Genomic DNA, 15,615 nt, shown 5'->3' on the forward strand with positions numbered 1-15,615 from the left:
TCTACAATTTTCAATGAATTAGCGTGATATGCGTGAGGATAATTACTCATGCATCTTCAATTGCTGAAAGAATTTACGTTTTATTAGGCGTGTTTAGATTGAACCGGGAAGGCTGCCGTGTTACCTGCATCATAGTATTTGAAAGCACGTTATTAAAAGCGTGTGTCCCTGTCTTAATGCGATGTTGTGCGAACCAAAGCAATGTTACAAAAATGTGAATTGATCTTTTTCAGTCTTACTTTGATCTTGAGGCCTTTTGCCTGCGTCTGTGTGAGTGAAAGCACTCAATGGTCTTTTCAAAAAAATCGCCTGATATCCATGGCTAATGAATCCATTTCGAAAAGGCTTATCCACAACGTGTATACAGGTTGACATACTTCCTGGATCTTTATTGGTGTTGCCGCAGCCGCAAGGCACTGATTGGAGTGTCACAGACCATAATACAGTGCAGATAAAATTATTCAGAATACAGCGTTCATATGTTCAACAATATGAAATTTAGTCTAAGGTGATTTAAAATGAAACCAAATTTATTTCGGATTATTACAACGGCAGAATACAAGGCGCAGAGAACTTTGAGATGCGTAAACGCCACTTTAAGATGCGTAAACGCTATTAATAGGTGCGTAAACGCAAATAGGTGCGCTATTTCCAAAATTCCAGAGGTGCGTAAACTGCGTTTACTTGCGTTTACCCTTCACTACAGCCCTGGTATGGAGTTATTGAAACTTACTACGTGTAAAAAAGACTAGAAATTGAATGTTTATTTTTCGAGTCTCAAGCCTATAAAGTTGCACTGGGTGCCTTTAAGGACCATAGACATTCATTCATTGTACTACAACAGTGTCGCAAAGTGACGCATGCGCGACTCATATAGGGCAGCGGACTCAGATAGGGCGACAGCCCTATACATGTCTATGTGTATAGGCATCTATACATCTATACATGTCTGTAGCTGCCAAATGTGAGGACAGCTACAATGTCTATGGCGACAGCGACAATTGCTTTTCTTTCAGCTGTAGTGTTAACTCCTCTTCAATAGGGGGCGATGCTTGTATGTTCTGTACGTTTGAAGAAGCAATTGTGAGGGAAAACTTCCGGTTTTTAGTAAGCATGGCTGATCTCGTATGTGAAACGTGCAACCAGTATCTAAGTTACGATGAATTTAACATGTAAGAACATGTGGGATTTTTAGGCTACGTCTACAAGTGCTGAGCTTCTCAAGTGTATAATATTTTAACCAAGACGCAACCTTGCTACAATTTTGAGTAGCTAGTTAGGTACTTGGTAGCTCGCTGGCAACCAAGGCGAGTCTCCAGAACGTGTCGTATAGTTAGTCGTAATCGTGTGTCTATCTAAGAAGCCTTGTTATTTTGTCACAGGCGCATGCCTGTAGAACATTTGCTCACCATGTCGTCCAGCCAGACTTTATTTGTGCAGAATTTGCCTGCCACTGCTACCAACGACCGTTTGGAAGAGATATTCTCTGAGATAGGACCCGTAAAGCACTGTTTTGTCGTTAATGATAAAGGTGAGTGATAATGGAATTTACACTTTTTTCAGCATCAGCACTTTCACTGATTCTCTCAAAGATTGCTAGTCAACTCGCTATTCTCTTGGATAAATCTGTTTTTCAGATATCTTGTGCTAACAAAACTATTTCTCTGAAGGAGTAATTGAAATGCTAGCTAGCTACATGTAGGTATCATGCTCAACGATCACTGCATTAAAGGAAATGTATAATTTATGAGGACATGGATTTACGCTTCGAATTAAAATGACAACGTTGTGTGTTCTGTTCAATAGCATCTGGAAAATGTCGAGGGATTGGGTATGTCACCTTCCCTATGGCAGAGGATGCCCAACGAGCACTGAGCGAAATCCAAGATTACGATGGAAAGAAGATTCGCGTTTTAGTCGCGAAGAAAAAGATAATTGTCAAGAAAAAAGCAGGTGAGTTGGGGCGTTCCTATACTTACTACCTCTATACTACATTGAACTGAAATTGGGGTAGAAATTAGTTTCCGGTTAATTCAAGTCTGTACACCACACATCTTTCAGCTTCAAAAGAAGAAGAAGAAGCAGCAGCCCCTAAGAAGCCAGCCAAAGTTGACAAAAAACCTTTCAAAAATAGCAAGAAGAAGGCTAGACTTATTGTCAGAAATCTCAGTTTCAAGGCAAGTGGACATAAATGAATAAATGTATTGGATAATGGAATTCCAATATCTTGGACTCGTTCCACCTTTTATTCGGATGTCACTCTGTATCTAAGTTCTCTGATTGTTCTCCCATAGTGTTCTGAAGATGATCTGAGGCAGTGTTTTGCAAAGTATGGAACGGTCCTTGAGGCCAGCATCCCTCTTAAACCAGGTGAGAGCATCATTTATGTATCCTGCAAGCATCCTTACTTTGATATTTATTCCCATTAACCTTGGGACCATTGCTCTACGTCAGTAATAGGCTTTTATTGTGCATTCAGTCAGTTTATCTCTCTTCTGTATTGATATTCATGTGTTGTGGTGCACTGATTCCCTGTCCTCTGTTTTCATGCATTTGCAGATGGGAAGATGCGTGGGTTTGCCTTTGTCCAGTTCAAGAACATAGTGGAAGCCAACAAGGCCCTGAGTGGCACCAACCTGAAGGAGATCAAAGGTGCTTAGTTGATAGCTATAATTCACCATGTACACATTGCACTCTTTGTGGAAGCTGAGATAGTTATAATAACTTAAGTGACTTTGCATGACCTTAATACTGGCTGCCGGGTTTGCACCCACCTTACTACCGTCGTCATTGCGTGGTTTATTAGCTGATGTGTCTTTGTTTTGTTTCGTTTCACTTCTTTCACAGGGAGGCAAGTGGCTGTAGACTGGGCCATCGCCAAGGACAAGTTTGTTGGCAAACAGCCAACCTCTGCAGGTAGCAACCTTTTCAATATGTACAGAATTGAGAATGGGTCTATGTGTGTCCTAAGTAAATGGAAAGAAATATGCGTACCTTAAGAAGAATGCCAGGTCAGCAATGGTTGAAAACTACAGAAGTCTTTATATCCTTAAAAAAAAAGCAGAGTCTGTAAAACAAGAGGAAGAAGAATCCACAGCTGCCGAAAAAGGTGGTGATGGGGAAGACAACAGTGATGATGATGAAGATGATGATGATGGGTCTGAAGAGGAAGATGATGAACCAGCTAAAAAAGCAACACAAAAGTAAGGTTTTTGCTTTCTCTCACCATTCCATTACTACTTGATTGGTTATGTCATACCTGTGGCTTGGGTCCGTTGTTTTTTTCTGTCAGGGCAAATACAGGGCTTGACACTAACTTTTTGGCTAAGGAGCACTGTTCTCCTAACCCAGAAAAATTGGGAGCACCAGCAAATATCTAGGCGCACCACTATAAAAAGTTGGCCAAACTAAGTAATTGATCAATGATCAATGATAACAACCTGGAATAACATGTTTGAACAGATTATAAAAGGAAAGGCATGACCTTGCTAAGGCCTACATTGATAGGTGGAAAAGAATTGCATGGTATTTTAGGTGATTTAGATCAAGGGTTCCCAACCTTTTTGACTTTACGTATTTGTAACAGGTCAGGGCCCAACAGACACTCCGCTTATTTTAGTTTATCTATATTCCATTAGGCTAATTTAATCTATAATCCATTCATTGTAATTTATAAGCGAACATCAGCACCTGCTACAGGTGGAAGCCTAGAAATTACTAAAAGAAAATCTAACTCAAGATATTGCATCAAAATTGTATTGTGCACCAAAAAACAACATAAAATCAAACACAGAACTTAGTTGCCGTAGGCCTAGGCCTATTTGTGCACAGCAAACAAGCAAGGAAATAACACCAGAATATACCCAAAAGGTAGCATGCACTCAAATCAAGTAATAAAACATGCAAACAAGACCACTCAGCTAGGCCTAATTAAAATAGGTGATGCTTCAGACATGCAAACAAATAGGTTCAAATAATGTTCAATATAATGATTCAAATAATTGGAAAAATTATTTAAATCTGTGGCTGCAATCTATTATCAACATAAATAGCACTTCCTGGGATGCAGTTCGAATTGGTAGCTCTCCACAGAAAGGCATGTCCTCTTGGAGAATAACACTCCAATAATAATGCAAGTCCGTCGACTCGTCTAACTTGTTTTAAAAGGAGCGGGCTGCCTTTCATCTGTACGTGAGTGCTGGATGTCACGTCTCCAAATGTCGATTCAGATTTGAGCGCCTCAATAGACAGCTTTAAAACGCACTCAACACCCTGCGCTTGGGCTCAACCTCCATTCACAAAACCAAATATAATTGAATCAGGGTTGTATTTACGCTGAATATTAATTGTGTTGGTAGTAGTTCTTTCGCTTAAGAAACTTCTCAATTTCTCTGCTAATATCGCCACAGACTGGTCCAGTTATTTTCCTAGGGAAGTCGTGGAGTGTGGGTTGGCGACCATCTAACCTGGGACTGCTTTCTGTCGGGTGCTTTGCATTAAGGTGGTCATTTAAAGACGAGCTGCTTCTGTTCTAGCTAAATTTAGCCTTCAAATGCTCCATACAACTTTAGTTTGGTCGATTGTTCCGTCATTTTGCCTCTTAAATAGAAACTTTCCGCTCAGCTCTCCCCATCTTCCACTATCGCTTCGTTATCTCCTGTCTAAATGACTGCAGGCACGTTTCGTGTCGTGTCAACGCAAACCGAAAGTAAACATGTTGCGTCACCTGCGTTAAAATATTTTATCGCATTAAGCCCGTCTACAATGATATCATAGATTAACGCATTAACGTTGATAGTCCAAATTAATATTGTTGTCAAGTAAAAATCAGTTCTTCTTGGAAAATTAGTGGGGGGAAAAAACACCCTGAAACCAGCAATTTTTGCCTATTTCTACAGGCCCACACGTGCGACTGTGATTTCAAATCAAGTCGCACGGCCAAAATTCCAGTCGCATATGCGACCAGATCAGTCGCACTGGCAAGCCCTGAAATACTTTGCATCATCTTGGATAGGGACACATACAGGACATATTTAGGGCTGTTGAAGCTTGCAGAAGCTCAGGAACAGGAGGGAAAGCTACAAACATTTCAACCTCATGTCTTTTATCTCTGTAGTCTTGGTTGTTGACCAAAGGTTTATGGCTTGAGCTTTAAAATCTGGCTTGTTAAGTTGGTTTTGAGCCAAACAAAGAAAGTTTAATAAAAGGAAATATGTAATGTCATTATATCACTACATACAGTCGTATGTGTATGTTGGATTTCTAATACATCTGCAGTTTTTAAGGATTTTGTAATTTTGCATTTACGCCTTCCTGTCTTAAAGCGGAGATGAGAGTCTGTTGAGTTCATGTAAAAGATGGCTCATAGTCACTTGGTGTGTGTCTGCCTTTGTAGTTTGGTATGCTAACATTGTAGTTGTCTTCCTGGGCTTCGTGGGACTGCTGGTTTCCCCTCAAACCGTTTGCATTGCCCAGCTTCCAGTACTTCATCTGAGCAGATATGTGTTAGTTAGTACCCTGAGTCCCAGTGCTGTGCATGCAATCAGCTTCAAAATACCTGCTGCTCCCAGGTCAACAGCTGTGCCAAAGAAAGCCCCAAAACACCAGTCTGATGAGGAGGAGGAGGATGATCAGGATGGTGATGACAACGGAGATGATGACGATGATGATGATGATGAGATGGAGGTGGAGGAGAAGGATGGGTCTGAATCTGAAGGCGCTGACAGTGATGACGACAGTAGAAGCCATTCATCTGAAGATGACTACGACGATGATGATGACAGCTACAGTGATGACGATGATGAAGATGGTGAAAATCATTCTCATTTCTTCTCTGGTGGCTTCATGTCCTATGTTCCGTGACGTATTTATTATAATCTTTTCTTCTAACTGCTTTTCTAAATCGCTTCCCTGTCCTCACAGCTCCCTCAAAGAAGAAGAAGAAGCGAGTCCTGCCATCTGATGTGAACCAGGGGAAAACGGTCTTCATCAGGTGAGGGACATTAAAGTGCACCCACCCACTCCTCACCACATAAGTTCTTCAGTTGTAAGCCCAGGCGATTGTGAGAAGACTACTAACTTGTCACTCATCGATGACCCCCCCCCCCCCCCCCCCCAGGAATCTGTCCTTTGACACGGAAGAAGACGGCCTAGAGAAAGCACTGTTGATGTTTGGAGAGCTGAATTACGTCCGGGTCGTTATCCATCCAGACACAGAATCTTCTAAAGGTGAGTGGTCAGAGCAAACTCCTTCATATGTGTAATTTAAGCGGTGTCCGGATGGATTAGCCACTCTGTTTAGGTAAACAAATGCATCATGGAATAACATGCCTCTATTATGGCATCTATACATGCTGACATCTAATCTCTCTCTCTCTCTATCTCTGCCTGTCTCTCTCTCGCTCTCCTTCCCTCTCTCCAACTGTCTCTCTCTTTTTGTCTCTGCCCTTCTTTCCATTACTCAGGTGTTGCTTTTGCTCAATTCAAAAACAAGGAGGCGGCAGACAAGTGCATCGCAGCAGCTGAGGAATCCTCCGCAGTGAGTGAAACAAATAGTCCACAGACCTTGTCTGAATCCTGTCTACTCACTCTCTACCAATATTGCTACTTTAGCATTGGTTTCATTGGCAACATCTGCCGTAACCACAAAAACTTTTGAGTGACTCCTAGATTCTCTTATCGGCTTCTTGTAAATGTTGTAAATGCTTTTATTCTTTTCTTAATTTTATTGACCTTTGCACATACAGTACTTACTTACCGTATATCAAGTACTTTGAGCTGCACTCACTGTATGAAAGGTGCTCTATAAATAAATATATTACTATGATTTAAAACCTATTAAGACAACATTGGACATGTGTGTGGTCTCTTTGACATAGGCAACATATTTGTGTGTTTAGTTGCTTCTTGCTCAGGTTGCATGAATATCCTTTGTGTCTTGCAGAGTGGGGGACTCCGTGTGGACGGCAGGCGGCTGATCGTGGTTGCAGCCGTTAGCCGAGAGGATGCCGTCAAGCTGAAGGACAAGAAAGTGAAGGTCGAGATGGGCTCGAGAAACCTCTACCTGGCCAGAGAAGGCTGTAAGTTTAGCATGGGAGTTTAGCACTATAGGCTGCACCTTTGCACTTCCACCACTAGAGGGGGCAAAGAGGGTTCATCTCCTGCCCTGACTGGGAGCCTATTTCCTTATCGAGCTTTTCCTGGTTTATGAGGAGTTTCGTGATTAATATTGAGATGATCGAGTGGCTCTGTTATGCACACACAGTGTAAAAAGGAGCTCCTTCCCTTATGGTTCTCCTATTCCCCTTGTCTCTGTGTCTTGTTCTAGTGATTCGTGAAGGAACCAAATCAGCAGAGGGTGTGCCTCCAACAGATATGGTCAAGAGGGCCAGAGTAAGTATTTTTTGTCTGTATGTGTGCCATAGACACATCATCTAGAAGTGAAATACCCTGAGCCTCCACCTGCCTCTAAACTCTTCTTCTACACTGTGCCTTTTAGCAACATCCCATTGTCTGAGTGAGGTCTGGTGGGTTAACATAATGTGGATCCAGTTTTGAGCTCAGTCTGATAACCTCCTTTCTTTAATATGCTCTCTCTGATGTTGCTATTGTTACTATATACACATGTATCCAGTATACAAATGTAGGACGGATTCAGCTGGGATGGGAGGACTGACTGACTGAGATGTAACTGCTATGTCTGTCTGTCTGTCTGTCTGTCTGTCTGTCTGTCTGTCTGTCTGTCTGTCTGTCTGTCTGTCTGTCTGTCTGTCTCAGTTTGAGGAACTGAAGCGAGCAAAGCTGCGGGACATCAGCATATTTGTGTCCAAGACACGGCTTTGTGTCCACAACCTGCCCAAGTCTGTGGACCAGAAACGGCTGCGTGGCCTCAGCCTCCAGGCAGCAGGAGGCGGCAGAGCAGTTAGGATCACTGAGGTGCGACGTGCAGCCACACTTCACACTTACAAAAACAAGAGACGCACACACACACACACACACACACACACACACACACAGCCGAAGACTGGCACTCGTACGTTTATACTTGTTTGACCTCTGTGTGGCAGCACTGAGCCAATTCATGATTTATTTGCCGAGTCTGCCCTAGTGCCCTTGGTGGTGTGGGTCAATGGGCCACCAGCACAGCCGTACAGTGCCAAATGCCTGTGTGCTTTGTTGTTCTTCTCTAGTGTCGTGTGATGTACGACAGGAAGCCAGAGAAAGGGCAGATGATGGGCCAGTCGCTGGGCTACGGCTTTGTGGAATTCCAGGAACACGACCATGCCCTCAAGGCTCTGCGGCACCTCAACAACAACCCAGACATCTTCGGCCCCAAAAAGGTACAGCTGCAGTGCAGTGGTCATTTCCCCACACGTTCACGTCTAGAAACATCTTGTCCTGCTTCAAGTACAGTCAGTGGGCACGATGGGTGTGAATGAACTTGAAAAAACTAAAAACCAGTTAGCTATACAAAACAAACAATTCCTGCAAATAGTGGCTCTACGACAAATATTGAATCGCACCCAAGAACATCTGAGGATACCTTGTGGTTTCCTGCTCCCATAAGCAATATCTCAGCATCTATTTAGTTGTACAGTGTAATGAATATTTAGCTTAATCTTGTTTGACTATCCCTGGAAAAGTTGGAAAAAAATTCAAAATGTTGAAATTACAGGGTTTTTGCATTTTTGGCACCCATGTTAACTGCCTGCGTATGCCCAGAGTTCACCAGTAAAGCCTGTACTCTGGAAATTTGGGTCACAGCAATATACTGGAAATAAGAATGTTGGGTGCAGATTGTCACTGATTGATTCATACTGTTAGGATGTGAGTTTCTCAACTCATAATGGCATGGAAAAGTACTGGGCAAAACGGTATTGGAACTTGGTAATGTGTGTGTGTGACCGTGTGAGTGTGTGGTATGACTCAAGTCGCTTTCATTTATAAAGCACATTAAAAAGCTATAGGAGTTGAACAAGGTAGGGCAAATGCATTAACAATACCAGTAAACATGTTTGAAAGGGTATAAAAAGGATAGGTTAAAAACAAGGGTAAGGGAAAACAAAAGCACAAGAACAGAAAGATATACCAGATAGAAAACAAAAGCATGATGACCAAGGTAGAACTGAGGTGAAATAGAAGTATACAGAAAAGGTCAAAGGAAGAATACAAAAAAGGCAAGACTAAAAGTGAAAACATAAAAAGATTAAAAAAATAAAATCAAAATCAAAGTAGAAAAATATGAAACTAAGAGAAACTGGAAAACAAAGACTGAGAGGTGATTAAATGGCCAGATATACACTCATCGGCCACTTTATTTGGTGCACCTTGCTAGTACCGGGTTAGACCCCCTTTTGCCTTCAGAACTGCCTTAATAGCATTGATTCAACAAGGTGCTGGAAACATTCCTCAGAGATTTTGGTCCATGTTGTCATAATGGCATCACTCAGTTGCTGCATATTTGTCAGCTGCACATCCATGATTCAAATCTGGTGATTGTAGAGGCCATTGGACTACAGTGAACTCATTGTCATGTTCTAGAAACCAGTTTGAGATGATTTGAGCTTTGTGACATGGCACGTTATCCTGCTGGAAGTAGCCATCAAGAGAAAACAATATTCAGGTAGGCTGTGGCGTTTTAAACAATACTCAATTGGTACGAAGGGGCTCAATGTGTGCCATGAAAATATCCCCCACACCACCACTAGCAGCCTGAACCAGCTATATTCATAGATACCATGACGTCACTGTGTCTAAGCGCCGCCATCTTTGTGTCAAAGTCAAGCTGAGCGTCAGTCACAACATAGACATAGTCGTTCAAAACCCACAGAAAGTTAAACATGCCCGGCATATGTTGAGTTGATGGATGCGACACCAGTCTAAAAAATAACCCAAATAGACCTGTAAAAGTAAGCCTGTAAAACCTATGGGCGATTTCAGAACCCTCCCCTAAAACCTGAAGTTTTTCTAGAAATTCAGCAATTGTGTCAACGCCTACTACATTACTGATTTCTCAGCACCTGTAACAGATAGGAACACAATTCAAAAAGTATTTGAGAGCTTACACCTGTGGCTTTCATGGGAATTTGAATTTTTTGAATTTTTATTTACAAATATTTACAATATTTTCATACACCTTCTCAAAAGTAAAAAAAATATGTAAAAGTGCAGGATCAGCACAAAACAGTAAAAAAAAATTAAATAGGCTATATGACAAAGTATATAACAAAGTGAAATAAAGTATATAACTATATAATTATAAGTATATCATTCTTAAAGGGAAAGTTTTAACTTTTGAGTTGTTTACTTGTTTTATTATGAGCAGAAGGCAATACGATTAACATCTATTTTGTTGTCCGTGTAGTTTTTACATACCAGGGATATTTTATGCTCATTTGGACACTATGGATGGAGAATGGACCTGACAGTGTCAACCTCTGAGTTGTTTCTCTTGTTGTATTATGAGCAGAAGGGAATAAGATTTTGATCAACAATTATAACTATTTTGTTGTCCATGTAGTTTTTACATACCAGTGATATTTTTATGCTCATTTGGATACTATCACTGAGATACAGATGAACTAGTTTAGTGTCAAATATTCCATTCAAAGGGAAAAAACAGGAATAATTCAAATAAAAAAACAAAACAAAGTTTTAACAACATAGCAAGCTAGCTTAGTGTTAATATATCCCTCTATGATACCATATTCCCTTTCATTTACCTCAAGTAAACCTACATTTAAGCAAGTAACAATCGTTAACAACTACAGATAACCATATTCTGTAACTACCAGTACTCACAACTCACTCCTTGCCTAATTTACTTTGAGCTAACTCCTTGGCTATAATCCTGGCTGTCGTGGAGGAGACGTTACTTAGCAAAGCGAGAAAGCCAACGTTTTTTTTTTAAGCTAATAATGGCAAAACATTTGGGGCACTATCACGTGTCTATTCTGATGCATTTCATTGGCCCAGAGGCCGACAATTTGGGCAAAAAAACCCCTTATACCGGAAAATGACATATACGCTTTCCCGTCCTTAAAGGTAGAATGACGCAACAGCGCTCCCGGCTTTAATGGTAGAACAGCGATAATGCTTTCCCGGCTTAAATGGGTTAAGTGAAATGCAGCACGTTGATACAATCGTGAACAATTGCTGTGCCTTATCAAAGCTAAACTCTCCTGACTAAGCTAGAGTGCTAATAGTTAGCGAGCTGCTAGCGAACTACTAAAGGCTTTAGCTACACCTAGCTAGCCCACATTGGCACTCTTACCCACCACTAAAATAAATCGGTTGATAATCGCTGTTTGAGTAACTTAGGTGTCCTGTGATGACAAATGTATGGGGATGGATTTTGTGTACAAGGTAAATGTATATATATGTTGGGAAAAGACAGTTGTGGCAGATGTTTCGCAGACTTTAAGGGGCAAAATAAAGTTAACGGTAGTAAATATGGGTTGCAGCCAATAATCAATGTTTTTTCTAAATATCGCCGTCTTTCTGCCTCATTCAGATGTGTTATGTTCTTAGTCATGACTGTTCGCTAGCTAACTATGAAAGCTAACTTACTAAACACTGGAATTAGAAAATACTACTTTTAAAAAGTCTAAATTTGAAGAGCCTATCAATAGAAAACAATACAGTTATTATATTACTGTTATTATTATTATATAATTACTATGTATTATTATATATGACTTACTACCTACTATTGGGTACAACAATCGTATAATACAATGGGAATACTGGTTGAGTCGGACAAAAAGATGGCGGAAGGCTTCACGGAAGTGACGTCTTTGTTACCCATGAATAAGGCAGGATGGATCCATGCGTTCAAGTTTACGCCAAATTCTGACCCTACTATCCAAATGTCGCATCAGAAATCGAGACTCATCAGACCAGGCCACATTTTTCCAATCTTCTATAGTCCAATTTTGGGGAGCCTGTGTGAATTGTAGACTCAGTTTTCTGTTCTTAGCTGACAAGAGGGGCACCCAGTGTGGTCTTCTGCGGCTGTCTGCTTCAAGGTTCGACGTGTTGTGCTTTTAGAGATGCTCTTCTGCATACCTTGGTTGTAACAAGTGGTTATTCGAGTTACTGTTTCCTTTTTCATCATCTCAAACTAGTCTGACCATTTTCCTCTTACCTCTTGCATCAACAAGTAATTGTCCAACTATTTTTTCCCCGGACCATTCTCTTTAAACCCTGGAGTTCATCAGTTTCTGAAATACTCAGACCAGCCCGTCTGGCACCCACAACCATGCCACGTTCAAAGTCACTTAAATCCTCTCTCTTCCCCATTCTGATGCTTGGTTTAACCTGAGCAGGTCGACCATGTCTGCATGCTGCCATGTGATTGATTGGCTGATTAGGTATTTGTTTTAACCAGCAGTGTCACCAATGTCCCTAATAAAGTGGCCGGTGAGGAGTTACCTCAGTTTTATTTTCAGTTTGTTGATGGAAGTTCCCTGCCATCCATCATTTGATGTCTAGCCAGTTAGAGAGGTTTGTGCGTGTCTGCATGGCCATGCTTAGTTGGAGGTGGCCAGGTTCAGAAGCATCTGCTAAACATCAATATCACTCAGTAGCTGTCCAACACAAACTCTTGCCACATCAGAATGTATTGGGCAGTGAGACATTTCCATTTAATCAGGCAGATGTAGTCACCCAGGGCGGATGTCTGAGATTGTTTTCGGTGGAACATCAACTAGTCTGAAGTTGACTGGAAGTCTTCGAACCATATCTGCATCCATTAATAAGTAATACAGTGAAATGCATTTGCCAACGCTGAATCACGAAGGCTTGTTCACTGATGTGGCATTTGAGGAAGTTGTTGTTTTGGGGGCTTGATGTTGTTATTGAGTAGACTTGACCCTTGCGGTGAAGAACTGCATTCCTTGCCATCCCAGTGGAATCTGCTGATGTTTGCCAATGAGGGTGACTTCTTGAATGTGCAGGTTTTTGTTGGCCTGCAGAAATCAACAACCTGTCTCGGTGACCGAAATCGATGCTTCAAAATATTAGTTTTGTTGGGGAACACCAACAGTGATCACAGTAGGAGGAAGCTCTCTCTGTGTGTGTGTGTGTGTGTGTGTGTGTGTGTGTGTGTGTTTGAGTTAATAGTGGAGTTTATGCCACGTTCACTTTGTTATGCCATGTGTTTACACATTCACTTTGTTTTTTAACCTGTCGTAACCCAGGATATCGTTCCTCTTTTTCAGAGACCAATCGTGGAGTTCTCTCTGGAGGACCGGCGGAAACTGAAAATAAAGGAGATGCGTAAACAGCAGACCAGCGTAAGCTCAGTGGAATACTATCAGATTGGAAAACAGATTCAAATGAAATGAGCCTTTCAATGACTGGTGTGGTTTGGACATCTGGTTTAAATTGTCTTTACTTCTGAAGAAAACGGGAGAGAAGTTGAAGGGATTTATTGAAATTTACAGTATCTCTTTCTTAAGCTTGAAACATCTCCAATGACATTTTTGGGGCTATGTTGTAGTGGTGTAGGTTATGGTGATGTTTGTTTTGGTGGTGTTAATTGTGGTGGCATCTGTTGCATTGCAGCAGCAATTCAGGAAGAAGGCTGAAGGCCAAGGAGCAGGAGATATGGCAGCAGGAGGACGGGGGAAGCAGCAGCAGACACCCAAACAGCCACAACATCAACAACAACAACTACAGCAGCAGCAGAAACCCAAACAGCCACAACATCAACAACAACAACAACAACAGCAGCAGAAACCCAAACAGTCTCAACAACAACCACAACAGCAGCAACAACAACAACAGCAGCAGAAACCGAAACAGCCTCAGCCTCAACAGCAGCAGAGTAGCCAACAAAACATGGAAGCCATTGAGAGCACCAACAGCCATCACTCGGGCTTCAAGACCACGCCTGAGGTGGAACAGGTGGATCTGGGCGACGGCAAGAAGCGCCGCAAGGTTCTCCCACTGCCTTCCAAACGAGGCCCCAAGATCAGGTATCAGTCAGCATGATGCACACACAGTTGTGTTAAGTGTACTTTTAGATTTTAGGTCAAACTGGTGATGGTGTATCTTCATCAGGCTAATGGTCAGATATTACTGGGTGTCCGGTATCATTAGGTATTACTAGGCACTTCATTTTTTGAAAAATTGTGTTCATGAAAGGGCACGAGACAAAGGGAAGCGGCCACCTGTCCAGCCCAAGACAGTGAAGAAGGGTCCAACCAGGAAAGAGCAACTGGCTGTGCGCTCTCTAGAGAAAGTCAGACAGCCTAAAAAACAGGTGTGTGGGCTTTTTTTATTTTTCTTCATTAATGTTTTTGCTGGTACTCTAAAGACCAAGTTATGTGTGATGGTTAAAAACAACCTTGATGTGGGTTTGAGGGGTCTTGAGTCAGATGAATGAATGTTTTTATTTCCATATTAATGAGTGACACATTGTTTTTGGCTGTTTTTTCCCCCTCCCAGAATGCCAAGGCGGGCAAGAAGAAGTTGAGGAATAGAGAGGATGACCGATTCGACAGCCTGGTGCAACAGTACAAGAGGAAGTTAATGGGCAATAGTGCCAAAACCACAGTCATTAAGAAAAGCAAATGGTTCAGCAGCTGAGTGTGTGTGTCTGTCTGTGTGTGTTTGTGTGAGAGAGAGAGTTGTTTTTTGAGGATCATCAGAGACTGTCATCTTCCTGTAAATTATTCTAATTTACAGGGAAAAATAAAACAATTTTTTTTGTATTAGAAATTCTTGACAAACTGTCAAGTTTTTTTAAAATATTGTAAGTCTTTTGTCAACAAACTGTTTGTGACTAAAGTTGATTATAAATGTAAATTTAGTCTGGTATTTATTAAAGCCCGATGTAAGCCAGGGATTGAGCTGGCGGGTTGCCAGTCAGGTTTTCGGACAAATGAAACTGAGCTACTCCAGACATAGACATTGAAGGAGTAACAGGCCTTGTTGTCAAATCTCTGGCCAGAGCTGTCTTTATTGGAGGTCTTGTATCTTCAACTACCCCTGTTCTAGCAAGTCATTATTATTCTCAAAAGTTCATTTATTAACATGACCGACCACATTTTGAAAAATGTCGTGTTTCTATGATGTCTGATGTTTCGTAATGTGTTGGTATGGCAACTTGTTAAAACATAATTTACCACACAGTGGCTGCACATAGAAGTATGAGTGCCCAGTGTTCACAGGAGTTCCAGATGAAAACAGCTATGTGAGTGCCCTGGCAAGATGGGCAAGATGTTGTTGAACCCAGACCAGAATTATTTAGTTAGATGACAAGTTTTATTTGTCTGCCTTTTGCACATTTCCAAGAATATTGTCAGCACTTCCTGAGGCTTTTGGGCCAATACACACCATTCCAATTAAAAGCAGCTGACTACTTCCATCTGTCCAAAGCGTCGCACCTTACAAGCATATTGGGCAAAGCTACTGTAGAAATGTGTCTTTTTTTTTTCAGTTCCTCTTGGGACGTAGTCAAACATCTGCTAAAGAAATCAAGGGTTGTACGTTTTTATTTTTTTTGCTAAACCCACACTAAATCACAAAGAGCAGGGTGACGTCATCTCTCGTGCAGTCGTTGTCCTTTCACTGCACTTCTGCAGAAGTGTTTCTGCCCATATTACCCAA

At 41.5% G+C, this 15,615-nt stretch overlaps 1 protein-coding gene across 1 annotated transcript; it reads left to right on the forward strand.

Annotated features, from left to right (window-relative positions):
* The first annotated feature begins 1,121 nt into the window (after positions 1-1,121).
* On the forward strand, positions 1,122-15,285 carry rbm28 (RNA binding motif protein 28). The gene is made up of 19 exons (XM_080841877.1): positions 1,122-1,531; positions 1,807-1,953; positions 2,062-2,177; positions 2,295-2,370; positions 2,560-2,652; positions 2,848-2,916; positions 3,062-3,203; positions 5,571-5,809; positions 5,923-5,992; positions 6,119-6,228; positions 6,465-6,538; positions 6,944-7,079; positions 7,328-7,392; positions 7,777-7,935; positions 8,190-8,339; positions 13,221-13,295; positions 13,567-13,979; positions 14,149-14,266; positions 14,452-15,285. Exons 1-19 carry the CDS (start codon positions 1,387-1,389, stop codon positions 14,590-14,592), a joined length of 2,538 nt encoding a protein of 845 aa, XP_080698003.1. The 5' UTR covers positions 1,122-1,386; the 3' UTR covers positions 14,593-15,285.
* Positions 15,286-15,615: the final 330 nt, after the last annotated feature.

Source organism: Sprattus sprattus, assembly GCF_963457725.1.
Source record: "Sprattus sprattus genome assembly, chromosome: 7".
NCBI classification, from domain to species: Eukaryota; Metazoa; Chordata; class Actinopteri; order Clupeiformes; family Clupeidae; genus Sprattus; species Sprattus sprattus.

What these genes read in the sequence shown, in the direction of transcription:
- rbm28 (XM_080841877.1), top strand. Translation starts at nt 1,387, where the DNA reads ATGCCTGTAGAACATTTGCTCACCATGTCGTCCAGCCAGACTTTATTT. An exon ending in TCAGAAATCTCAGTTTCAAG is followed by an intron (nt 2,178 to 2,294) that starts GCAAGTGGACAT and finishes GTTCTCCCATAG; the next exon opens with TGTTCTGAAGATGATCTGAG. An exon ending in GGGAAAACGGTCTTCATCAG is followed by an intron (nt 5,993 to 6,118) that starts GTGAGGGACATT and finishes CCCCCCCCCCAG; the next exon opens with GAATCTGTCCTTTGACACGG.